The sequence below is a fragment of the Stegostoma tigrinum genome, chromosome 1 (assembly GCF_030684315.1).
Source record: "Stegostoma tigrinum isolate sSteTig4 chromosome 1, sSteTig4.hap1, whole genome shotgun sequence".
NCBI classification, from domain to species: domain Eukaryota; kingdom Metazoa; phylum Chordata; class Chondrichthyes; order Orectolobiformes; family Stegostomatidae; genus Stegostoma; species Stegostoma tigrinum.
In genome coordinates, this window is record NC_081354.1 from 10,145,744 (window position 1) to 10,173,411 (window position 27,668).

The 27,668-nt window shown below is 43.6% G+C and overlaps 1 protein-coding gene across 3 annotated transcripts in view; it reads left to right on the plus strand.

Moving 5' to 3' along the window:
* Positions 1–321: 321 nt before the first annotated feature.
* fam13a (family with sequence similarity 13 member A) overlaps positions 322–27,668 on the plus strand; it is a 184,936-nt gene continuing 157,589 nt past the window's right edge. For 2 of the 3 annotated variants that reach the window (XM_048529404.2, XM_059650746.1), the window contains exons 1-2: positions 322–665; positions 14,049–14,238. In XM_048529404.2, the coding sequence (XP_048385361.2) occupies positions 639–665; positions 14,049–14,238 (217 nt within the window). In that variant the 5' untranslated portion in view covers positions 322–638. The remainder of the gene's footprint in view (positions 666–14,048; positions 14,239–27,668) is intronic. The other variant, XM_048529422.2, reaches the window with a different exon arrangement.

A 27,668-nucleotide genomic window follows, 5' to 3' on the forward strand; every position in this document is an offset into this window, starting at 1 on the left:
ATGATTCAGGCTTTTTAATGGTTTTATTTCCTCTTCGGAGGAATTAGCCGCAATTTAGTTGAGCGGGGCAGAGCAGGCTGGAGGGGCTGAATGGCCTAATCCTACGCTCCTGAGAGGCTGCAAGGAGCATCACTGACCTGGCGCTGAAGGGCTGGGAACGCAGTGTCACGTCCAGCCCTCAGCTGGGGGTAGGTGTGAGGCGTGGGGGTGTGTGTGGGTGGTCTGACAGTTTCAGGGACTTATTTTTTGTGAATAGAGAGGCTGGCCTGGTCACGTGACCGGCTGCCAGGGCAACTTGCCAGCAGGATCAGATTTCTCACTCGGGAGCTGAAATCCCTGGCTCTGTGTGTCTGGATACAGACTCCTGCTATCAACAGCGGACCGAGGGGAAAGGAAAAGGGATTTCTAGCGGTTGTTGCAAAGTTCCGCCAGTTTCGTAAGAGCGCCCCCGCCCCCCCCCCCCAAACCCCTTGGAAAGTTTTCCTTGTCTCAAAGTGTTGGGAAGGGGGCAGGACCATCGTTCCATCTCAGGCTGGACTCGGCTTCTCTGAGTCTTTCTCCTTCCTGCCCCACCTCTGCTGAATGATTGCTTTCGGGCTGCAGTTCATCAAGTCCTCCTTGGATGCATTTCCTGGAAAATGGGAGCAGGAGCAATCACTGTTTGCGTGAGTACAGGCGGCCCATTGTGTTCCAGACCTTGATGCTGTATAAAAACTGGGGGTCGGCATCTCAGCACCCCCCCCCCCCCCCAACTCCCAGTCCTTTTTACTCCCCAAGGCAGCTGAATTATTCAGCCCCCGAAAAAAATCTTATTAACTGTTGCCGGCACCCCCAAAAAGAGTGTCTGCGGCTTAGATAGCCACAGAAATCAATTGGATTTAATTGCTTCCGTAAGATAGCGTATCTGTGCTCGAATCGAAGGCTAAAAGAACAAGTTCTGAGGAAGGGTCACCGGACCCAAAACGTTAACTCTAATCTCACTCCGCAGATGCTGCCAGACCTGCCGAGCTGTTCCGGCGATCTCTGTTCTTGCTCGTGTTTGGACTAAAAGACCGAGCTGAAATTACGTAGTGCCACCTAATGCACTAAAACGAGTCCAGAAACATATTGCAGGAGGGTTTTCTCCACAAAGTTTCATACCAAGTCCCAGATATTAGGGCAAACTACCAGAAGCTTGGGAGGGGCAGGTTTTGATAAGTTTGAAATATCGAGGACGAGAGAGAGAGAATAAAGTGTGAAGCTGGATGAACACAGCAGGCCAAGCAGCATCTCAGGAGAGAGAGAGAGATGGGGGAGGATTTGGACCGGGATTTTCCAGAGTTAAGGGTCTTGTCTGAAAGTATAGCCGTCAATAATAGACCAATTAAATTCAAGGATACTTAACGAGGACAGAACTGGAGGAACACAGTTAGCTGGGAGGAATGTAGGGTGGTTAGTTTTCAAGATGGGGGAGTAGTATGCCCAGGAAGGGTTTGAATACAAGAATGAGAGTTTTAGAATTAAGGTGTAGCTGTGCCTGGAGCCCCTCTGGGTCAGCAAGCACGGATTGATTGCTGGATGATACTTGGTGTAAATTATGAAAAGAGTGCGGTGCTGGAAGTTCAAGGCTCAATTCTCGACTGGCTTAATCAATCCCGTGAAAAGGACTAAGATCATTTTCTTTCTCCCTCTAACCACCCAAGTATCTATCCCAACCGTTAGATCTTCCGCTATGAGTGTGGGCGCCGTGTGGACTTTAGGTGAGAGTGGCGTTAAGTCTGGATGTAATACTATACCATCTTGGGTAACTCATTCTCAGTCACAGCCTGACGTGTGACTGGTTTGTTGATAAGAGGCCAAAGGGTTATCAAAAGAACTGTAACGACAGGAGACTGCGTTCTTAATACAGCATCAGAGAGGAAAGAAGACGAGATTTTTTTTTCAGCCTGAAGTATGTAGACTGCTGGCTAAATTGATGTTTCAAAAAGCAAAATTAAATGATATTTTAATGGATAAGAAACAAGTATTTGCGCTAAATATCAGCCAGCCAGGACCTTTTTGAATGAAGGCATCCAGCCATTGTTAAAACAATAGCAGTATGGACTGGGATTTAGTGGTAGATATTGCCCTGTTAATGCCAGGAGATAGGGGTTCCAGGAAGGGTCTTGGCTTACCCCCGTTCCTGATGGCTTTTGAGTGCTGTTAATATTTTGCTGCAAACACAGAGATTAAAACTCTAGGAATAATCATAGAGATAGTGTGAAAACAGACCCTTTGGTCCAACTTGTCCATGCTGACCAGATATCCCCAATAAATCTAGTCCCATTTGCCAGAATTTGGCCCATATCCCTCTAAAGCCCTTCTATTCAATATACCCATCCAAATGCTTTTTAAATGTTGTAATTTTACCAGGCTCCACCATTTCCTCAGGCAGCTCATTCCATATATACACCACCCTCTATGTGAAGAAGGTGTCCCTTGGGTCCCTTTTAGATCTTTCCCCTCTCACCTTAAACCTACGCCCTCTAGTTTTGGACCCCACACCTCAGGAAAAGTTTGTTGTCTATTTACCATATGCTCCACAGCTCAGGCGAGGTCAGTGGAAGAGCCAGACTCAGGCGACATTTCCGAGCAATTTTCTGGGCACAATGCTCTCTGCTGCAGGAAGAGTAGTGAATTTTAAAGAGTGCTAGGGTTGATCAGAGACTTGGGGGGGCACAGGAGGCAGGGTTTTCAAAGGCTGATCTGGAAGTGGCAGCTGGGGCAGACATGTATCCTGTGCCAGTGGGAGGGCATTACCATAAAGGAAACAGGCCCATAGTGGAGGGGAGCACGGTAGCGGAATGGAGACATTCAGGTGACACACCAAGGGGTTGGAACCCAGAGGGACAAAAATCCTTGGAGACAAAGGTACTGGTTGTATTGGACCAACATTTTGAAGCACAGCAGAAGTGTTGGACGCATCATTTGTTGGTTTTATTCTGGGCAGGCTTTGAGGCTGTTCCTCTTCACAGGCCTCACACTTCCACAATGGTGGCTTGGCCACAGTGATTTCTTCATTACAAAACTGTTCAAGGGGAAGAGGGGGCAGGACAGAGGAGAACCCTACTTCCTCGATCTTCCTAGCCTGTTGCAGCTCCTTTTTATTCCAAAAAATATACTTTATTCATAAAAATATCATTATATTTGTATACATAGTCACGAAAACAGATCACTTCTGTGCAGTAGCATATCAAGGAAATAAACAAACAGTGAAGTTCGACTGTATCCAGCAGATGAAACAAAGGCATTTGTTACATACAAGATTATATTTGAGGCACTGGGAGGGCACAGGCTCCCATTTAACTTCAGCAGGAAGATCTCAGGTGGCTGTTTCTCCCCACTGTGCCTTGGCAGCAGCTGGCCCAAGCTTTAGTGCATTCCTCAACACGGTGTCATGGAGCTTGGACTGTGCCAGCCTGTAACGGTCAATTTGGCATCAACTCCTTGTTCTGGAAGACCAACAAGTTTCAGGCAAAGCAAAGAGCATCTTTCACTGAGTTGATGGTCCTCCAGACACAGTTGATATTTGTCTCAGCGCGCATCCCTGGGAAGAGACCATGGGGCACAGAGGCCTGTGTCATGGAGCTGCTTGGGACAAAACTCGACACAGACCACTGCATCTTTCTCCAGACTTCATTCGCAAAGGCACAGTCCGGAATGAGGAATGCAACAGTGACTACACCAACCCCCTCACCCTCCACCCCCACCCCACGCAGCCAGAGCCGCTTTGAGGGCAGCGTGCAGTGGCACAGAGAGTCCAGTGTCAGGCACAGTGCTCCAATCCCAAACAGAACATCCTGCTCTTGGCAGAGCTTGGAAAGGACCAGGGGAGTAGGTTTCTCCCTTTCAGCCAAAAGAGACAAATCATAAGCAGCAGTGGAAAAAAAAAGGGTGGGGGATGGACCTATGGAGGATTATCAGACCTCTTTGAACGGCAGAGCAGCCTCTTTGGATTGAATGGCCTATTTTTGTTCCAACACCGTATGGTCTAATGCTGGGGGAAGAGTTGTTCTTGTGCCACAGTTGGCTGTGTTCCCCTAAATACCCCCACCCCTGTATTCACCCCTCAGAAGAATGAGTTTCTCTGCTGACTTCAAACTGAGGACGAGGTTGGAAGAAAATATGTGAGCCAACTGGTTTTTTTTCCCTTTTGAGTGGGCACGTTGGAAACTTCTCAAATTGAAAGCAGATGCCAGGGCCCTGGCTATGAAATTGAATATTTGTTTTAAAATGTCTCAATCGTACACCACCCCACTGTGCACTCAGTACTCACAGAGTTGAGGCCTGGAGTCAGTCCATTCCCTGACAGAGGGAGAAGTGTACTGATAACAGGGTAGATCATGAGAGAAGGTTTGCTCCTAACTGGGGAATCTGGAACAGGGTAAGCTCAATATTAATGCAGCCACTTGTAGAAGGAGACATGTCCAGCCCAACCAACATATCCAGGCATAGAGGGACTGCCTTCTGATGAAAGATTTTTTTTTGTATTCATTCACGAAATGAGGGTGTCACTGGCTGGATTTATTCCCCATCCCTCATTGCCCAGAGGTCAGTTAAGAGTCAACCACATTGATGTTGGTCTGGAGTCACATGTGGGCCAGACCAGGTAAGGATGGCTGTTTTCTTCACTAAAGGACAGTAGTGAACCAGATGGGTTCCTTTGACCATCCATAATGGGTTCATGGGCATCATTAAACTCATAATTCCAGATTTTTATTGGAATCTACCATGGCAGGATTCAAACCCAGGTCCCCTAGATTAACAGTCCAGCGATAATACCACTGGCCATCGCCTCCCCAGGTACGTTGAGTTGGCTGTGCCTGTACTCATTCAAATATAGAAAAATGAGAGGTGACCTTATTGAAGATTCCGAGGGATTTTGAAAGGTTGGATGTGGAAAGATTGTTTCCCTTGTGGGAGAGACTAGGTCCAGAGGGTATCATCTCAGAATAAGGATCACACACTTAAGACAGAGATGAGGAGGAATTTCTTCTCTCGGTGAGTAGTGAATCTATTGAATTCTCTACTGCAGAGGACTGTTGAGGCTGCGTGAGACAGATTTTTAATCAGTAAGGGAATCAAGGACCATGGGGAAAGGGCAAGAAAGTAGGGTTGAGCATTATCAGATTAGCTACGATCTCATTGAATGTGGGAGCAGATTTAATCAACTGAATGGCCTACTTCTGATCCTACGTCTTGTATTCTTAACCCTGGGAGAGAGTCTCAAGTCTCTTGGCAGTGGGAGAACCTCTCTCCAGCCCACCTACCTCGGATTTGGTCAACGGCCTGTGTGTGCGATGCCCAGTCTCCAGCAACTAGACGTCAATTAGACCCAACAATGATCAAGCCAGTTGACACCCATTGACCCTGCACCTCTACAATTTGAGCCTCTATAATTTATTAGTCACTCGTGGGTTCAATGGGAGTTGCTTAGATTTCCCACACCTTTTCGAAGGCTAATAGTGCTGTTAGATTAGCCAGTAGTCCCACCAATTAACCCCTAGTCTGTCACCAATTGCGGGACATGAGATTGGAGGGAGGCTATTGATAGACACCCCATCCAGCCTTCAGAAGCCTGTGGCCTGGGGTCTCACAATAATACTGGGTCTCTGTGAGTGCAGCTTCCCCCATTCCCACTAATCCTACGTTGGTCACCTAAGTGCCTTAAAGTCATTTGCTTCTATCAGGCCCTTCCACCAAAATCCTAAAGTGGGAATCTTGGCCAGGGCCACAGTCTCGGAAAGGGGATGGACTATTTAGGACTGTGATGAGGAGAAATATTTTGCCTGAAATGGTTGTGAATCTTTTGCAATCTCAAGTCTAAGGAATTGTGGGTGCTTGGTCATTGAGTATATTCAGGGGAGAGATCCAATAGATTATCTTTTGGCACGAAGGGAATTACAGAAGATAGGGATAGTGCAGGAAGATATGGCAGAGGTAGAACACCAGCAGTGATCTTCTTGAATGGTGAAGCAATCTTGAAGGGCAGAATGGGCTACTGCAACTCCAATTTCTCAAGCCTTGTGATGTGCAGCCTGGTTCTGCCCAGGGTTTAGAGTCCCACCAGCTCAGTTGCTCTTCCCGAGAACTTCCAACTGTAAGAAGCTTGTTGTTGGAGTGCCATTGCTGCAATTGGAGATTCAGTTTCTCGAACTGTTCAACTACAGGATGAGATCAATGCACCACCGCCAACACGTTGACTGATGCCCATGTCTCTTATGGACACATTCCTTTAAGCTTTGTTCATGTAACCTCCAACAGGCAGACATTTGATCCTATAGCCATCTTCCTTTTCTCATTTTTCTTTATAACTAGTGAGAAAAAAGAAAATGTGCAAAGAAAATGAATGACATGGAATTATGTGTTGTGCCCCTGTGAATTTGTGGTTCATTACAGTGTATTGGAGATTAATTTTTATCCCCTGGAGCTGGAAAATTCTTAAGGATAAAATAAAGCTCCATCTAGAGAGGTGGGGTTTGATTGGAGTAGTCAGTGGGGCTCTGTCAGAGGGAGGTCATGCCCGGTGACATTTTTCAAGGAGGTGACGAAGCATGGAGATGCGGATAGTGCAGTTTTTCAGAAATTTGTTTGTGGGATGTGGATGTCACTGGCTGGCCTTGACAGGGTTGTGGTGAGCTGCCTTCTTGAACTGCTGCAGTCCACGTGCTGTAGGTTGACCCACAATACAATTAAAGAGGGAATTCTAGAATTTTGACCCAGTGATAGTGAAGGAACAGCTATATATTTCCAAGTCAGGATGGTGACTGGCTTGGAGGGGAACTTGAAGGTGATGGCATTCCCATGTATCTGCTGCTCTTGTCCTTCTGGATGGAAGTGGTCGTCAGTTTGGAGGGTGATGTCTGAGGGTCTTTGGTGAATTTCCGCAGAGCATCTTGGAGATAGTTGATGTAGTTTATAGGGATTTCAGTAAGGCCTTCAACACGGCTCCAAATGGGAGACTAATAAAGAAGTAAAAGCACATGGGATCCAAGGTAACTTGACAAGTTGAAACCAAAATTGGTGGGAGTCAAATAGTGATGGTAGAAGGCTATTTATGTGACTACAGACCAGTGGAATGCCACAGTTTTGGGTCCCCTATTGCTTGTGATATACATAAACAACATAGATGAGAAATGGGGCTGATAATAAGTTAGTTTGCGAGTTGAAATGACTTGACAAAGCCGACAAAGTCACCCTTTCCTTACATGTACATAATACATGACACTGACCCAGCTAGCTCAGAGCTGGCTCCTAGAGAGAGTAGAATCCCTGACACTCCTGTTTATGTCTGTCAGCCAGGACTCCCTGATTGGAGCAGGTAAACAGCCGCAATCAGGGAACTCATATTCTAAGAGGTCCATCTGGCTGACCTCGTTATAATCACTACATGAATGACAGAAAGGTTGACCAGGTGGTTGACAGTGAGGAAGGAGGTCTTATGTTGCATAAGGATAAAGACTGGTCAGAAGTATAGTTTAGTTGCAGATGGGAATTAACCCTGATAAATGTGAGGAAGAAGTAACAAGAGAGTACTCGATGAATGGCAGAACACCAGGAAGCTCAGAGGAACACTGAGATCTTGAGGTGCTTGTGCAAGTCTGGTTAATAGGGTAGTGAAGAAGGCGTAAGATGACTTGCCTTTTTCAGTTGTGGCATACGTTTATAAGACTAGAGAGGTTATGTTGGAGTTCTTCATGTCTTTGGTTAGGCCACAGCTGGAGTGCTGTGTGCAGTTCTGGTCACCACAATATAGGAATGATGTGATTGCACTAGAGGGGGTGCAGAGAAGATTCAACTGGGATGGAGCATTTTCATTACGCAGAGAAATTGATAAACTTGGTTTGCTTTCTTTGGAGCAGAGAAGATAGAGGTGGAGAGACTGTGATGGACATGAACAGTGTGGATAGAAAGTAGCTGTTCCTTATATTGACGTGTCAATAACAAGGGGGAACACTTTTAAAGTGAAAAGAAAGCAGTTCAGAGGTGGATTTGAGGAATATGATTTTTTTGGTGGTGGGTTTTTGGAATGCACTGCCTAGGTGGGTAATTGAAGTGGATAACCTCGCAGCTTTAAAAAAAAACTACGTGGATCAACACTTGAAGTGTCATAACATTTAAGGCAATGGGTCTAGTGCTGGCATGGATTGAATGTATCTTTGGCAGTGCAGACTTTGAATGGACTGAAGGCCCTCCACTGTCTTGTACGATTCTATGACTCCTGGACAATCCTGAAAATTCGCCAGCCCCGCAGTTCATTGGAATCACAGATATGAACATACAAATGATTTTGAAGGTTGAGTAGGCCATTCAACCCCTTGACCCTGTTCTGCTATACAATAAGATCGTGGTTAATCTGACTGTAGTGTTAAATGCATATTCTTGCCCATCCTGGATAATCCTTCAACCCTTTGCTTACAATAGTCTATCTATCTACTTCTGCCTTAAGAACATTCAAGGGCTCCACTCCCAGCACTTTTCAGGAAGGACGATCCAAAGATTCATGACCCGGTGCTTCCTGTTTCATTTTATACATGTGGTTGGGAGGGGTGAGGGTCTCTGCGTGTGGACCTCAAAGGTATGTGCGAGGCAGTGGCTTCCAAAACCAGGTGTAACACTTCAGCAAGCTGATGATGTCAACTGGCATAAGCAGGACCTTGGAGAAACCTTGTCTTAGAGTCCTTTGTATGGAAGTGTTCTGGAACATGCATCTAAAAGAGCTATGGAACCAATTCCAATGAATTTGCAAACACACGGCCATATATATTGTTGAAAGGAACAGAATACAGCTCTGTGGAGATAAAGTAGCGGGAAGCCATTGAATATTTTTGAGGCTAAAGTAGAAAGAGTTGTGATTAACAAGGTTGATTGGCAGGGGGTTAGCGGGAGGATGAGCAGGAATGTGGAGTTAAGACCTCTGCCAGATTAACCATGATCTAGTGGAGCAGCCTGGATAGGCTGAATAGCCTACTCCTGCTCCTAATTCATATGTTAAAAAGAGAGGGACTAATTGGACGGCTCTTTTAAAGAACTGGTACAGACATTATGGACTGGATGGCCTGCTCTGGTGCAGTATTATTTTTATGATTCCATGAATTTGCACAAGCCATTCAGCTCAACAGGTTTTGTCTTAATTTTATGCTGCACATGACCTCAGAACTCAGAGTTCTGAGGAAGGGTCACTGGACCTGAAACGTTAAGGCCACATTTGGAGCACTGCGTTCAATTCTGGTCACTGTGCTCTCAGCAGGATGTTATTGAACTGCAAAAGGTGCAGAAAAGATCCACAAGGATGTTACAGAGACTGGAAGATCTGAGTTATATGGAACAGATGGCTTGGCTGGGACTTTTTTCCCTGGAACATAGAAGGCTGAGGTATGATCTTTATAGAGGTTTATGAAATCATGAGGGGGATAGATAAAGTGAATGGCCTAAGTCTTTTCCCTAGACTGGGGAATCCAAAACCAGAGGGTGTATGTTTAAGGTCAGAGAGGAAAGATTTAAATGAGACCTGAGGGGCTTTTTTTTTCAAACACAGGGTGATGTGAATGTGGATTCAGCTGCCAGCAAAAGTGGTAGTCAGGTGTAATTACAACACTTAAAAGACATTTAGACAGGTGCATGGATAGGAAAGGTTTAGAGGAGTATGGGCCAAATGCAGGCAAATGGGACTAGTTCAGTTTAGGAAACATGGTTGGTGTGGATGAATTGGGCTGAACAGCCTATGACACTGAATCTATGACACTGCAACTTATCACTATTGTACAATGTCGGGGACCATTGCTTGAATTTTTTTGTTCCTAATGAGGTTAGAACTTAAACCCAGAAATTGCTGCAGAAAGTCAGCAGGCCTAGCTGGCAACATCTGCAGTGAGAGAAACAGAGTTAACATTTCAAGCACGAATATGACTTCTTTACAACAGGCTAGCACTTAAAGTCAGATCCAGCAGCTGCTAAAGCTTCTGTAGTCAGGCAGTCATTGTGTTCTTGAATTGGAAAGTTTCTTACAGTGGCTGATCTTTGCAGAGCAATAAAAAGATTCTTGTCTTCTGCTTCTGCAGGCATGCCACTTTTAGCTGTCTAGTTACTTTACAGCAACTGCTGTTATAAGATGCCTCTCTCTGGTGGGAGAGCTGTTTCCTGTGCGATGGTTCAAGATGGAATCTGTCTCTTTCTAGGCAGCTCGTCTTCTAAACTGTTCTTAGCTGACAAACTAATATGGCCACGCGATACAGGTGTAAAATAAAGTTGTGTCCCAGAAAAGGCATTTTGGAAACGGCTCATCTCCCACCAGTGGTTCTTAGCTTTCATCCTGTTCAACACTGAACTTGCATTCTCATAATGAATTATCAATGAACGTTGTTCCATCCTGGATGAGGGTATTTACATGTCTGGCTTTATGTCCCTGTATTCCACACACTGCTGATAAGAGTTTGTATCTAGCACTAACCTTGTTTTTAGCTTCTTGCACAGTTACACTCAGCTTGGCCTTCTTTGTAACATGTACAACGTTGTAATTACAATGTCATGGCATTTGTTATTTTTGCACTTTTGTCTAGTATTTCTGCATCCTTTGTGTGATACAGTACCCAATATTCTCCGTGTGATAGTTTCCCAGATGGCCATTCCCAGTTACTTTAGTATTTGCAACACCTACCAGTGTGTGGTATTGAGTAAAGGATCTTTTGAGGTAGTTTACTGCCACCAATTCTCTTTTGTCTTTGAGGCCTATCTAGTGATTAGTGGTAGAGAGGCAGAGTGGGGGAAGACCACCATCTAAGGTCTTTCTGCAAAAGTATAATGACAGACTTGTCAGTTATCACACCCTCTCATTGCCTTGATGTGTGTAAATAATGTCTTGCATCCGTAAGAAATGTGCTTGGTTTTTGCAACTGCAAGGAATGTCAAATTCCAATGTTTGTTTTTTTTTGATACTCAAAGACTGCTTTAATACTTTTAGGGCTGCAATATAAAAAAAACACCCTCTGTAGGTTATCTGCAAAGAAACTGTGTTCTTGAATGACAAGAAGGTTTCTTGCAGGATAGCAATAAATACAACGCATTTGACTAGACATAGTTTTGAGGACTTTAGAGAGCTGATACAGATACATCTGAACCCTTCAAATGGACCGTGGAACTCCTTGTTTCCACCCACAGAATGTATGTGATATCAGTACAAGGGGTGGACCCAATATAACTTGAATGTTAACCCCTTCAGAACATGATCTTATACAATATACCTTTGACAAAAACAAAGTTACTGGAAAAGCTCATCAGGTCTGGCAGCATCTGTGGACAAGGAAACAGAGTTAACGCTTCAGGTCGGCTGACCCTTCCTCGGAACTATATACCTAGGATTCTTTTCAGGCTGAGCGTGCTAACACACAGGAACATGCACATCAGCAAACAAAATCTCTCAAATATATTTACATAGTGATAAATACCAAACAAACAGCTAAAAATAAAGGAGTCAAGAGCTAAAAAGAGTTAAACAAAAAAGAGCTTTTTCTTAAGTGTTAAAAATCATGTTTATATTAACAGTCTGGAAAAACAAACAAAAGTGAGCATGAGCAGTTGCCATTCACCACCGGATCACTGGTGTCAACAGATATAGCCCCCCTTTTCACAGGGGAGGTAATAGCCCAGTGATATTATTGCTGGACTATTAATCCAGAAACTCAAGAAATGTCCAGGGGACCAGGGTTTGAATCCTGCCATGCAGATGGTGGAATTTTAGTTTAATAACAATCTGGAATTAAGGATCCAATGATCACTGTGTCTGTGCTTTCCCCCATTATCCCCTTTGAAGGTGGTGTGGTACCTACCCTGTTGTTTTGCACCTCTGCAGTTTATCTTGCTTCCAACAACAATGCGATTTCCACGATTTTTACCCAGCAACAATGAAGAAATGCTGATATAAGTGCAATTGGAGAAGGTGTAGGATTTGAAGGTGACGTGTTTCAAGTCTTGACCTTCATACATGAAACAGAGTGCTGTTGGACATCCAGTGAGAGCTGGACCAGGCTCTGTAATGATGTTATCCCTCACATTCATTATCTATATTGTATAGAAGTGCAAGACGGTTTCTGATACCAACTGAAATATATTCTACATAAATTGTATCCTGCAGGATAGAAGAAAGTAAAAACAGAAAAGTAAGAAGAGTAATCTCTCTGCTCTCTGATGAAGGGTCTAGGCCCGAAACGTCAGCTTTTGTGCTCCTGAGATGCTGCTTGGCCTGCTGTGGTCATCCAGCCTCACATTTTATTATTTTGGAATTCTCCAGCATCTGCAGTTCCCATTATCTCTGAAACTACATGTTCTGTAGGTTATTTAGCAAGTCAAGCTTTTGCCAAGAGCAACACACAGATGATACAAATAACAGACTGCAGTGTCAGCCCATATCCTCCACCTACCCACTCGACTCTCTTTTAGCGATCTTGGCACCCAGAAATCTGTCAGTCAGTCTGACAATTCTGAAATTATAACATTGCGCTGTACATTCTGTAGCCAGAGTAAGGTTTAACACATCTACGCCGACAGACACCTACCAAATCTTATTCATTTCAACCCCCAATTGAATTAAAGTCCAGAGAATTCATAATATAATGTGACACTATTACAAGCAAGACTGGCAGACAGAAAGACACCATTCAGTCCCGTTAGCCTCGGGAGGAGGCCATTCAACCTCTTTAACTGCCCTGCTATTCAACCAGAGAGTTGCTGATAAGTACCTTGACCGATTTACCAGTTTTTTCTCTCAATCCCTCAATGCCCCTGCCTAACAAAAGTGTTTCAACCTCAGCTAACGGCTACAATTGTATCCCCAGTCCGTGGACAGGAGGAAAATATCCCAGATATAGGGGAATGTGGGCGTTTCCTGATTTGGCAGCATGAACAGCAGAAATTGCTAACTGAATCTCAAGTCGTTGAAACTGCGGGAAGTCTAGACTTGCAATTTTTTCCTTGCCAATCATTTCTAAAAGAGAGCCGCTTTTTATTTAAACCTTTGCGTTGCCAACTTTGATTGGAGGTATTCCTCAAGGGTTCATAACGTCGTATCCTGCTCTCCAAGCATTCCGCTCGGTTAAATCCTGTTTTTAATCGTTCTCCAATTAAAAAAAAATGCACACCATTGTGTAAATGATAAAATACCTGCGGACGCCTGAACTCTGAAACAAAACCAGAAAGTGCTGGAGAAACTCAGCAAGTCTGGCAGCATCAGTGGAGAGAGAAACATTAGTGCTGCCGAGTTTCTGTTCTTGCCCGATGCTTTGCTGGTTATTTTTCCCTCTGAGATTTTCACAGTCAAGTAAGTCCCAGAGATCTATATTAAGCTGTGAAGACCAGCCCAGGCCTGGAGGTTTGGGAACAATGCTCCTGCCTCCTTGCGGTCAATTTCAGAACCTTATTTTTGGCCCTTTAGCTATTTGTCTTAATCAAGATTTCAAATCCCTTTTAAGGAGGTCGGGGTGCAGGCTCCCGTTTAAACAGCATTTGCCTGGTACTGCACAGAATGTTCCACATCTCGATGGAGCTTTAAGCTTTCTATCGCGTTCTAAGTGCGTGCAAACAGAGACGACCCTTTCAAACCCATCTTTTTTGAGTGTCCAACCTACAGCGTTGCGACCTCCGAATTTATTTTGATCCGTCGGCGAGCATGCAAAGTCTTCCCAAATTCAGCCTCTTTTAATTTTCACGCCTTGAAGCTCGGCAGTGATTAACCTGGAGCCCAGGATTGGGTTGGTGACTGTATAGGTCCCGCCTACCTGTCACAATAAAGGGGGCGTGGATGTTTACCTTCCTGTTTCCAATAGCTACACGAGTAACATTCTCTCTCATTCATAGAATCGATAAGCCTTTTCAGTCCGTTGTAATTCCCCGATCCTTTGAGATTGTATTTTATATCCAGCTGTCTGCTAATCCCTGCAATTGTCTGGAGCTGCAGTAAGGTGCCTGCTTTCCTTCCTCCAATGGAGCTGCCTGTTGTGACCGTGGTTGATTGTTCTCCTCTCCTCTGCTCTTTCCAGCAAAACAAGGCCGCAGTCCGGTTGAAAGAGGACGTGAAGAGGATTATGGCTCATCCCCTCAGCACACAGAGAGCCTGCAGTGCCGGCAAGGTGTTTGGAGTCTCTCTCCATGACCTCCAGCAACGAGGGCAGATGATTGATGGGGTCCCTTTGGTCGTGCAGCACATGGTGGAGTATCTGCAGGAATATGGTGAGCCACAATGCTGTCCAGCAAAGTCTGGACTGTCAACACTTTCAAAGTTATCACAGGGACCGCACTTAACATAGGGGCTGGGTTACAAAGGACATCCAGTGAGCAGCAAAGCACTATAGGACTGCAAGTATTTACACTTTTATTAAAAAAAACCGAAATAACTGAGGATGCTGCAAATCAGAAACAAAACAGAAATTTCTGGAAAAGCTCAGCAGGTCTGGCAGCATCTCTGGAGAGAAATCAGAGTTAATGTTTCGGGTTGAGTGACCCTTCCTCCAGATTTTTATTTCCTCTTTCTTGTTTGCTCTCTGTTTTTCTTCTCTTAGCCCTTCCTCCTTCTCTTACTCCTTGCTTCATGCCTCATTATCCATTATTTATCCAGTTGATAATTCAGCAGTCAGCGCACCACGAGGTTTGAATGCTTTAGTGCATTAATCTGGGCCAACTCGCTTCTAAGTATAATGCAGAGGGAGTGCTCTTAGGACTTTCGCATTTAATATGGACCTGAGGAAGAACTGGTTCTCTCGGTAGGCCATTCATCTTTGGAATTCTCTTCCCAACAAAGAATGAAGGCTCAGCCGTTGAATATTTTCAAGGCAGTCGGCACCACTCTGATCCGTGCAGGCCTATTCGTCACAACGTCCTGCCATTCCTGCTTCCCACCCCATGGAGGAGTGGAAGACATAAAAACAGAAGTAGGCATTCAGCCCGTTGACTCTGTTAGGATATTCAATGAGTCCATGACTTCACTTTCCTGCCTGTGCCAATATATATATATATATATATATCTCTGCAAGCATTTTGTAAAATGGAGCTTCATGGAAGAGGCTGTAATTTTCTTTCCACCACTTAGATGATTGGGAATCTTTCCCATTCTTGCTTCTTCCTTAGCCATCTAGACATGGAGTGGGACTTTGGTACATTGGAACAGGAGCAGGTCATTCAAACTCTTCAGCCTGCTGCACCATTCTAGACCATGGCGCATCCCCGACCTCAATGCCAGTTGCCTGCACATTCCCCATAATCACTTGATCTCATTGGGATCTAGAGGTCTTTTAATGTCCATCTGAAAGATGCTCAATCTCTGAATTTCCACTGCTCTGGCGTAGAGAATTCCAAAGACTCCCCACCTTCTGAATGAAGAAATTCCTCCTTAATTCCAGCTTAAATAGTTTGCCCTTTATTCTCACACTGTTCCACCTCCCCATCCCCCTTCCCACAACCCCAATTCTAAATACCACCCCACGATAAGGAGAAACATCATATTTACATCTATCCTGTCCAGCCCTTTGCCAACTTAGAGTTTCTGGGTTACACTCACCAATGTAATCCAATATGTCACAGGATATCCATTGTCCTCCAGACTATGATGTATGCATTTTCAAACAGCAGTCTTTTCAATTAATACTGCACCTTTTAATACAGCAAAATGTCCCAAGGTGCTTCATGACAACGTCATCAAATAAAGTCTGGCACAGATCCACATTGAGCAATATTAGGCCAGGTAACTAAATTCTTGAAGACAGAGAATCTGAGGGACTGACACTGTGGGAGGGAGTTCCAGAACTTGAAGGCATGGTTACCAGATTTGGAAGAGCACTGAAATCTCAAAGGAATTTCGGGCTGGAAGATGTAAGAGAGATGATTAAGTGCATGGTGACCAAAGGGGAGGTGACAGAGTACTGGGAGTGAGGAACTTGGTGGGCAATGAGGGAGTAAGGGGGTGAGGGTGTGGTGGAGGTCAGGGCTTGTTGGGTGATGTGGGAGTAATAGGGAGTGAAGGAGTGGTCGGTGACGAAGAAGTGAGTGAAGGAGTGGTGTGTGATAGACGGAGTAATAGGGAGTGAAGGAGTGGTGTGTGATATAGGGAGTAGGGAATGAATGCTGTCTGATAGAGGGAGTGAAGGAGTGCTGTGTGATAGAGGGAGTAATAGGGAGTGAAGGAGTGTTGTGTGATAGAGGGAGTAGTAGGGAGTGAAGGAGTGTTGTGTGATAGAGGGAGTAGTAGGGAGTGAAGGAGTAGTGAGTAATAGGGATTGTTGGAGTGAGTTGAAAGGAGTGGTGAGGGTCAGGAAGCAGTGTTTTGGAAAGGGTCAGGGTTCAAAGTCATGGAATGATTTGAAAACCAAGCTGGGCCTGTTGAATCAGGCCATTGCTAGGCTGAGAGCCAATGTCTTTGGGCAAGCACAGGAGTGATGGGTGAGTGGGACTCAATGCCAGATGGGACAGAGGCAGCAGAGTTTAGAATGACCTCAAGTTCACAGAGGCTAGACCGTAGGAGACCAGCCAGATTGTGTTGGAATACACAATACTAGAGGCAGAATCGGCTGAGGCAGGGGACACTGATATTAAAGAGGTATAAATGGGCAATTTTTGTGATGGTGTAAATGTGGTCATTAGCTCACCCTGGGGTCAGATACATCAGCAATGGCAAAATGCAACTCATCAAAGGTTGGTCTTGCATTTCAAGGTATAATGCAATAAACATGTTGCAATTGACATTTATGTGCATTGAAATAATAGCCTGTTGTTTTCTCTACTCCTTGGTTAATGGTTTACCATGACCACCAGCTGTTGTCAATATTTGTATGTGCTCATTCTTACAATTGTAATGTCACAGTAGCCTGAAAGCACAAAGCCATTGATTTCCCAAAGCAGCAAATCACCAGCATTGTCCCTTAGCAATCTCCTTTGACTGCACTTCAAAGATGTGGGTAAAAAAGTACTTTCATCTTGCAGTTTTGGCTTTTGGTTGAAATTTCTGTGATGACACTTCCCTCATTATCAAGTCGGGATATTGCATTCACACCAGGAACTCCCTTGTTCACTCCTGTGTGGATTTATCCGATGCCAGGTCTTGTTGGTGGTTAGGATATTCTAATTGACTTTGCCATCCTGAGTCAGATGGAGTCAGCTATCAGACCATAGGATGGAAGAGCAGAAATAGGCAGTTCAGCCCATTGAGTCTGCTGTTCCATTCAGTGGCTGATCTGATAATCCTCAACTCCATTACTTTTGTCTTTTCCCCATAAGCCTTGATTTTCTTACTGAAAAGTAAAACCAACAAAATTTGTAAGTACAAAACAAAAGAACAGCGGATGCTGTAAATCAGGAACAAAAACAAAGTTGCTGAGAAAGCTCAGCAGGTCTAGCAGCATCTGTGAAGGAGAAAAACACAGGTAACATTTAAGGTCCGGTGACCCTTCCTCAGAACTGAGGAAGGGTCACCAGACCCGAAACGTTAACTCTGTTTTTTCCTTCACAGATGCTGCCAGACCTGCTGAGCTTTTCCTGCAACTTTGTTTTTGTTCCAAAATTTGTAAAGTCTAACTTTGTCTCAGTATTAATCACAGTTGCCTACAAGTCTGAAGGTTGTGGAATCAAGTGTCAGTACTGTTCTTGAACACCAATGCCGTAAGCTCACACTTTACGGCTGTACTGAGAGAATGCTGCACTGTAAGTTGAACCATTTCTGGAAGATGTTAGGTACTGCAGTCTATGTATATAAATTCCTTAACACTATTGGCAGTAAAGTGCAGAGTTCTCCTGTTCTGCTGGCCAAGATTTTCGGTACAAGCCACTTTCTCCTTCTTCATCCTTTCCTGATAGTTACAACTACTCAATTTAGGTATCATCCTGGTAAATCTTCTTTGAATCTTCTCCAGTGTCTCCACATTCAGTGTTTAATATGGATCAGAACCGTGCGCAGTTGGCCAAGTGTGACCTGACAGATGTTATATTGCAATGTGGTGTAACTGTGTGAAGTTTACACCCCAAGTAGGACAAACTGGGTGGATCTGTTCATCTCCTGCCCTCCTTTCTCATTTCGTAATGCTTACCCTTATATCAGCATTCAGAGAATGATAGTACCCTCACTTATTTTCCCATTCTGAGCCCAAGGTGTAGCTGGGCTGGCCTATTATGCCTATCTTGACTTCAGGACCTACAGCATAGGTCGAGCCTGTTACAAGATTTGTTTAGATTCTGTACCTTAATTGTGTCCACTTGCGTTTAATAGCCTCGCCTAACAAAAATGGCCTGCATAAGATCCCATAGTAGTAGAAGTAAAAGATCCCATAAGATGTATAAGATTCCACAACACACCATTTTGAAGAAGAACAGGGGAGTTGTCATGACATCTTGCTGGTTTAAAAAAAAGTGAAGGTATTATATCTTAATGGATGGCCACTTCATAGAGTCATACAGCATGGAAGCAAATCCTTTCGTCCAACCAATCCATGCTGACCATAATCCCAAACTAAACTAGTCCCACTTGCCTGCTCTTGGCTCATATCCCTCCAAATATTTCTTATTCATGTACTTGCCTAAATGTCTTTTAAACGTTGTAACTGTACCCACATCCACCACTTCCTCTGGATGTTCATTCCACATATAAACCACTCACTGTGTAAAAAAAAATTCCCCCTCATGTCTTTTTATAAATCTGTCTCGTCTCAACGTAAAAATATGCCCCCAGCCTTGAAATCCCCCATTATAAGGAAAAGACACCTGCCATTTACTTTACCTATTATTTTATAAAGTTCTATAAGGTCGCTTCTCAACCTTGTATGCTCAAGTGAAAAAAGTCCCAACCCAGCCAGCCTCTCCTTATAGCTCAAACCCTCCATACCTGGTGACATTCTGATAAATCTCTTCTGAACTCTCTCCACCTTAATAATCTTCGACCTAACATTTTGTCTATTATTTCAATATTTCCCTTTTTAAGATAATCAAAGGTTATTAACATCAAAAGGTACTCCCAGAGAAGGGATTGGTTAGCTCAGTTGGTTTATGATGCAGAGCAATTCTCGCAGTACAGGTTCAACTCATGCATTGGTTGAAGTTACATGAAAGATTTTCCTTCTCAATCTCTCCCCTTGCCTGAGGTGTCATGACTCTCAGGTTAAATCAACCTCAGTCATTTCTCTCAAATGAGGCAGCTGCCGTATGGTCTGATGAAATGATGGTGACTTCACCTTTACCTTTTATCCATTAATTTATATCACAAACACAAATTAGCTTGTCATTTTTGCATTGCTGTAAGTTGGATTTTGCTGTGTGCCAGTTTGTTGCTACATCTCCTGTAGTTCACCTACAGCTGAAAAATGGTTCACTGGCTGCAAAGTGCTTTGAATCGTAGAAATACTGAAAATAGGAGCAAGAGTTGGCCATTCAGCCCTTCAAGCCTGCGGCACCCCTCAATATGATCGTGGCTGATTATCCAATTCAGTACCTTGTTCCCTTTTTCCTCCTATGCCCATTGAGCCTTTTAGCCTTAAGAACTAAATCTAACTCCTTTTTGACAGTATTCAATGTTATTGCCACAACCGCTTTCCATGGTTGAGAATTCCACCGGCTCACCACTCTCTGGCTACAGAAATATTTCCTCATCTCAGTCCTAAATGGCCTACCATGTATCCTTAGACTATGACCCATCTGCTGGTCTTGAAAGGCACTATGTCAATGCAAGTCTTTATTTCCTTTCCTTTTGAATTATCAAATTGACATCCAGTGTCAATAAATTCTTGAAGATAAGAGTTCCAAGTTTCCTCTATCCTTTGCGTGAAGTGGTGCTTCCAGACATCACCTTTTGGCTCTACTTTTAAGCTTATGCCTCGTTGTCCTTGAATCAGAAATTATATTTAAAATCAAACTGAAGTCTTTCTGACTTAGTCCCATACAGTGTTGCAATACCATGGGTTATTAATCAGAAGATAGAGGGAACAGGTTGGCTTTGCTCTGGGACAGGTGAGAAGATGGCTCAAGGATGTAATATGTGGCCGTTGTTAATGAGTTGCAAGGTTCTGTGGGGTCATTTGGAGTTCCACATAGAATTAGGAATTTGCGATGAAGAGCAATTGTGAAGTGGCAAAGCTTTGTCCTTCTTGTCAAGGCTGGTTATTAAGATCAGGATGTGACATTCGGATTGGCCAGGCTCCAGCAGATCACTGAGAGAAATGACGCATGAACCTTCCAGAATCAGATAAATAGTCTACCATTTAGCATCGGTCAGGAATCTGTTCAGAATCATGACTGCAGAGGACGGCCTAGTTCTCATACCTTTGTGGTAGGTCAACAGGACCTGCTTTCTTGGCTTTCCACATGCAGTGGTGCCCCTCAAATTATTTGCCTCACTTTAGGCTTGGTTAGCTCAGTTGACTGGTTGGCTGGTTTACAGTATGACGTGCTGCCATCGGCGTGGATACAATTCCTATAAGAATGACCCTGTCTTTTCTTCAATTTTATCGACAGAGAGTGAAGAGCAAATAGGTGCATCTGTCTGCCAGTGTCTCCATCCAGCCTCCCTGGAGCATTGAGGGAGGCTGCAGGGAGACAGCCTCTTCACACTCTATACATTCAGTCAAGGAAAGGACACAAAATTGAAGCTGTTTTATCTTGTTTAGATCAGGTGGCAGTCTCTATCATTCAGGGGTGGCTATGGGATTCAGCTCATGTTCCCTGCCCCATTGCAATAGATGATATTGAGAGGTAATTACTGAGGACCAGACCTGAATGTGGAACCAACTACAACTTTGGGACACATGGAGCTTTGGAATTTCAGCTGAGGATGTGACAAGTTGTGGGTGTCTGGAATGTATTTGAGAATTCGTATTGCCTCAGCTTTGAGGGAATTGTAAGGTGTTGCAGAGACAACAGCGAGGTGGTGACATAGTGGTAACGTCACTAGAGTAGTAATTAGGAGACTTGGGCTAATGCTGAGCAGCAGGGATCCAGGCCCACACCATTCCACTACTTGGTAAAATTTGAATTCAACTGATTCAGCCTGGAACTGAAAATTAGTCTTTATGATGATTATGAAACAATTCAATAAACCTCTCTGACATAATTTAGAAGGAAATCTGCTGTGTCTAGATATTTTCAAATCAATCTGTTAAGAGATGTTATTACGCAACCTCCAGAGCGGGTAGGCCTTCTGGCTGAGAGGTAGGACACTGCTACTGACGACATCTGCTATAACTCTCCTGCATAAGACTCCAGACCCACATTTAACATGGTCAGTTGCTAACTGCCCTCTGGCATGGCCCTAGCTAGCCACTCAGTTCAAGAATGATTAAGAACGGGCAACATGATATTGAAGAGGCCACTTCCAGAGTATTGTGTCCAGTTCTGGTCGCCCTGTAAGGGGAAGGATACATTTAAGCTAGAGAGAGTTCAGAAGAGATTTAGCTGTGTTTTGCCAGGTTTGAGTTACAAGGAGAGACTGGATATGCTGGGACTGTTTACATTGGAGCATAGGAGGTTGAGGGTGACCTTATGGAGGGTTATAAAATCATGTGGAGAATAGATAAAGTGAATGGTGGGTGTCTTTCCCCTAGGCTGATGAATTCAAGACTATGGGCCATATTTTTAAGTGAGAGGAGAAAGATTTAATAAAGACATGGGTGCACTTTTTTTTACATAGAAAGTGGTTCATGTGTGGAATGAACTTCCAGAGGAAGTGTAGGATGTGGGTACAGTTACAACATTTAAAAAGCATTTGGATAAGTACATGAATAAGAAATGTTTGGAGCGATACGGGCCAAACGCAGGCAAGTGTGTGTAGTTTTGTTTGGGATTATGTTCAGTATGGACTAGCTGGACCGAAGGGTTTGTTTCTGTGCTGTAAGACCCTATGACACTATAAGTGACTCCCATATCGCATGAAGAAATGAAAAGATAATCTTGAACGTTTGCAGAAAAGCAATGAATATGAGAAGGGCTAGGGAGAAATGGCTTCAGTACATATGCTGAAATTTTTCAATTGGTCATTATTTTGACTGATAAATTTGTTTAATAATTTAACTATGACAGAAAGCCTGTCATGATGGCCCTGTCACTTTTAGAGGACTGGAGAGGGTCTCCGCAGGAAGATTGAAATATTTCAACTCATTTGAAAAACAATTCATAGACATGATTCAAAAATGGATCATTGTTTTAAGGACATTTAAGGACCTTTCTGAAGGTCCTTCAGAGGAACAAGGCCAGCATTTAGTTGCCCATTTTTAATTGCCATTGAACTGAGTGACTTGCTACAATTATTTGTTTCAGGGGATAATTAGGTGTTAACCATGTTACTATGGGTTTGGCCCATATACAAGCTGGATACAGCCCCCAAATGAGCCAGACTGGTCATGTCAAATCACATTGTAAACCCAGCACCTCTGTGATAATAAAGCACACCACACAAGAGATTTCAATATTGTAATCTAATCTTGAGATTTAGATTGTAAAATGCTTGAGCTTTGCCCTCAGTTTGATGTCATTCATGTTTCTATTGCTGTCTTCCTGCTTCATGCTTTGCCTGGTGGCACCTCCCAGTCTGTTTACAGCGTAATCCATCTGTCAGTTTACGTCCACTCTTATTAGGTTTCTGGAAAATCGCACAGTGGAATCTGCGCTTTATTGTGAGTTGTGCGTCACATAAGTTATGTGATTTCCATTATCAGCTGCTGCCTTGACACTCAAACGTGCCTTTACTCATTTTTGCCTGGGTCATGGCAGCTCCAAAAAACTCACTCAGGCTCAACACCATCCAGGTCTAAGCAGCCAGCATGTTTGGCACCACCTCCACAAACATCCACCACTGACAGTTAGTAGCAAGAGTGTGTATCTAGTGTCTGCAAGATGCGCTGCAGCAACACACCAACAGTATCTTCCAAATTGTGACCTGTAATACCTACAAGGACAGAGATTATAAATCCATGGGAGCACCACCATCTGCAGATAAGTTATGCTGTAACGTATGTTTCGTTAGCATGAATTGGCTGTAACGCGATTAATGAATAGTGGACACTGTTTGGATAACGCAAACTTTCTGTTGTACAAGCATAGCGATTTTTCTGTAGTGATTTCTCTATAACGCGATTTTCTATAGCGTGAGGTCACACAAGATCGTAACTGTCAAGTTATAGGAGAACTACCTGCACAAGTCCCTCCTCGAGCCGCTGTCGCAGTTTAAGGCAGTGTCTGAGGTGCCCGGGAATTTCAGCCATTGAAGACACCCACAGGACTGAATTTTACACTGGGTGAGACACCCAAACAGGAGGCCAGTCTCTGGCTTGGGCACCAGCCTGCAATATTTACTGGGCGGATGTATACTTGACATGGACATGGAATATTGGAGGCATGCAGAAGCCTCGTATTTTGAGAAGAGATATGGAGACATTTGAACACATTTCTAAAATTGAGGCGTTGCTGGAAGGGGAGTCAATTTAGGTCGCTGAGTGCAGAGGCGATGTATAGTTAAATGGAATAATACGTATAAATAAAGCTTTTTCCTTGCTGAGTTACATAAAATCATTCTTGGTCTCTCAATTCACATCTCACAGAATTGTGATTCACAATATTGTGAATGTTTCCATGGCTTTATGGTTTCATTTCATGAAGTGCCATCTTCAGGTGATAGATATGCATTATTTAAGCAATCCCATGCACTGTCAACAATGTAACATGGGCAGGTAGTCAGCTTCACTGCCCTATATGAGCAGATGCTGATGATGAATGTTGCTGCCATCATCCACTTAAAGTGAAAAGTGCAAGGCCTGCTTGGTCGACTGTGGCAAAGAAAACCACTTTCTGGTCCAACTAGCAGAGCTTCTTGTCATTAATAAGTTATAGTTTATTGCATGTCAGCAACTACTTGCAGGCTACATTGATATATTCAACAGTGTTAGAGACTTTAAGGAGGATTGAATGATGTGTCTCAATCCTTTGAGGTCCTAAGCTGTTAACTCAGGAGTCTCAGTGACATCATAGTTCTTGTGTCATTCCTCAGTATTAACTCTTCCTTTTGGGGATGGGGCCATGGGAGAGCTTGGAAGTAATGGTCTTACCTGGAGTTTGGCATAGCTTGGTTATTGTTTCTTTATTATTTCTGGAAATATTATTTGTGGTCCATAGGGAATAAAGAACTCCCACTTGCCTGGATGAGTGGAGCTTCAACAACATTCAAGGAGCTTGACACCATCCTGAACAAAGAAGTCTATTAAATGGCACCACATCTACCCCCTTCATCATTCACACTTTTCACCACCAAAGATCAATAGCATAGCAGTGTACTTTAGGATGTGCAAATTCACCAAGGCTCCCTTGATAACACATTCCAAACCTATGATCTCTATCACCTCGCCAGACAAGGGCACCACCAGACTCCCCTCCAAGACACTCATGATCCTGCCTTGGAAATATTTCACTGTTTCTTCAGTGTTGATGCATTAAAATCATGAAACTTTCTCCCTAACATTTTGGGTACACTTACACTCCATACATGGCAGCTCAGCACCATCTTCTGAGGTGCAACTAGGGAGAGCAATAAATGTTGACAGAGCCAGTGACACTCAGGTCTTCGAAATGAATGTGCAAAGTGCACTGATAAACTAAACAGGAGCAAAGGAACTTATGGTGAAACATTGGGGAGCGGCTTTGAGCTGGCTAGCAAATATTATCACACCACAGGGGATACTTAACAGTGGCTGGCAGATGGGGGTTTTGGTGTGAATTGTAGATCAGCTAACTAGTCGTGCCTGACCTGAATATGGACTCAACTCTTTTTTACTGCCTACCCTGAATTACCATTAACCACCTTTGAAAATCCACAGCCATCAGTCACAGCAGCTTGTTATCTAACACTATGTATAGGGGTTAATGAGTTATACATGTTCCTCTGTCACAGGCACATGGTGCCATCAGAATATTGGAACCCTACCATGTTTTATACATGTAAGAAATGAGTTCAGGGGAGATTTACCGGAATGATATTAGGAATGTGCAGCTTTAGCCATGCAAAGAGTCTGGAGAAATTGCAACATTGCACTTGGAGGAGAAGAGTTTAAAGAGAAATTTACTGGAGGTGTTTACTTTTGTTAAGGGTTTTGATAGAGTTAGTAATTTCACTGGTTAGTATGTCAGTAACCAAGATCACACAGCAGTATTTTGAAGAAGAACAAGGGCATTTTCTTTATTTGCTGCTAAAATAAATCCCACAACCTGTATGACTATAAACACTTTAATTGCACATTTATCTCATCTGTGTTTGTGGGACATGGTTTGGCTGCTGTGTTTCCTACATTATACTAGTGACTACACTTCAAAAGGACTTCATTGACTCTCATGTGCTTTGGGAGGAATGTGCCCTTGAAGCACACCTTTACAAATGCAAGTTTGAACTTGTTTATGTAGCCAGAAACAAGGTGTGTTTTATAATAATCAGGGTTACTGACAGAAGCCAGGCAACTACAGAAGCAACAATTCTTCATCTTTCTTTACGGTCTTTCTGACTGCATGTCCGTCTCTTTCACTTTCTGTCTCTGTCTCTCTCCTTTTCTCAGATTCTCAGACTCTTTTCCTCTCCCTCTCTGTCTGCCTCCCTGTCTTTCTTTCTGTCTCTTGACAGAAATATTCAGCCCACCCAACTTGCCGCCTCCACTTACATAGGAATGGGAGGAGCGAGATCTCATCTTGCCACAGCCTAGTCCTTCGGGATAATTGTAACTCTCACTGTACAACTGTGCAGCAAAGGCCTGAGAGGACCCATGGAATATCAGACATGAAAAGAACTTAGGAGAACTTTAAACTGCAGTCTGTAAAATGGAGAGATGTGATTCAAATCAAACTGATCAGCAATCTCCTGTGACTGCAGAGATAATGAGAGACTCACTATCCCTCTCAGAAGAAAGCCTTCTCTTGTGGTTTGCATCCCAAACTATAGATATGTTTGTAACTTACCTTTACAGGAATATACACAAAAGGGTGTTAAATAACCAATGGCAGTTACTAGTCTCCGTGTGTTAGTGGGCTGATGTGTTGGTGTGATTAGTATGCTTTGAAGGCCTCATCTGGAGGACAACTGTTAGACACCACAGCACTCCCACTCTAACTGAGTTTTGGAAGGCAGGCAAGTGAAGTCACCATCAAGCATCAAAAAAATTGGACTTTAGTAAATGCTTTGACAAGGTTCCGCATTGTAGACTAAATAGTACAGTTAGATCGCGTGGGATTCAGGGTAAGCTTGCTATTTGAATACAGTATTGGCTTCAAGGTAGGAGAAGGTTGTTTTCGGACTGGAGGCTTGTGACCAGCAGTGTTCCACAGGGATTGGTGCTGGGTCCACTTCTGTTTGTCATTTATATTAATGATTTAGATGAGAATACAGGAGACTTTGTTAGTAAGTTTGCAGATGACACCAAAAATGGTGGTACAGTGGACAGTGAAGAAGGTTATCCATGATTAGAAAGAGATCTTGATCAATTGGGTCAATGGGCTGGAGAGTGGCAGATGGAGTTTAATTTGGCTAAATGCAAGCTATTGTATTTTGGTAAACCAAACAAAACACGACTCCTACAAATAATGGTAGGGCCCCGGGTAATGCTGTAGAACAGAGAGACCTTGGGGCTCAGATGCATAATTCTTTGAAATTTGTGTCACAGGCAGACAGGGTAGTTAAGAAGGCATTTAGCATGCTTGCCTTCATTGCTCAGAGCTTTAAGTATAGGAGTTGGGAAGGCATGTTGAGGTTGTGCAGGACATTGATGAGGCCTCTCTGGGGTACTGTGTCCAGTTCTGGTTGCCTTGTTATAGGAAGGGTATTACTAAACTGGGGAGGGTTCAGAAAAGATTGACCAGGATGTTGCTGGAAATGGAGGGTTTGACATATAAAAATAGACTGGAAAGGCTGGGACTTTTCTCACTGGAGTTGAGGGGTGACCTTGTTAATGTATATAAAATTTTGAATGGCATAGATAAGATGAATGACAGAGTTTTTTTTCCATAGAGATGAGGGCATCAAAACTAGGAGGCATATTTATAAGGTAGGAGGTGAAACATTAAAGAAGGGCCTGAGGGACAGAGAGTGGTTTGTGTGTGGAATGAGCTGCCAGAGAATGCGATGGATGCTGGTGCAATTACAACACTTTGGGTAAGCTCATGAGCAGAAAAGACTTGGAGGGATATAGGCCAAGCACAGGCAAGTGGGACTAGATTGGTTTGGGAATATGGTCAGCATGGACTCATTGGACCGAAGGGTCTGTTTCCACGCTGTATGACTCCATGACTCTAATACAAATGTCTCAATTTACTGCGAGCCAAGAATTTTGAAGTCACAGTTTTGCTACCAATCCAACTCAACAACACGACATTCCATCATTCATTCTAAATAAAACCTAGAAACTGGTTCACATATCTGTCTAACTTTTTATTTTAACTCAGTACAAATTTCTAATCTGTCTTTATGGTTGCCATGTTTGATTGTCTTTTCTCACGTTTAGTAACTGATAAACTCACCCTTTCTTTAACTCAAAACAGCATTGTTCATTTGGCTCCTAGTAAAACGTAAACACATTAGAATTGGGAAAAGGTACTCAAAGGGGAGGGGTCCTGTGTAAATTAACCTTGTTACAATCAGCCTTGAGAAGGGTTGGGAAAGAAAAGTG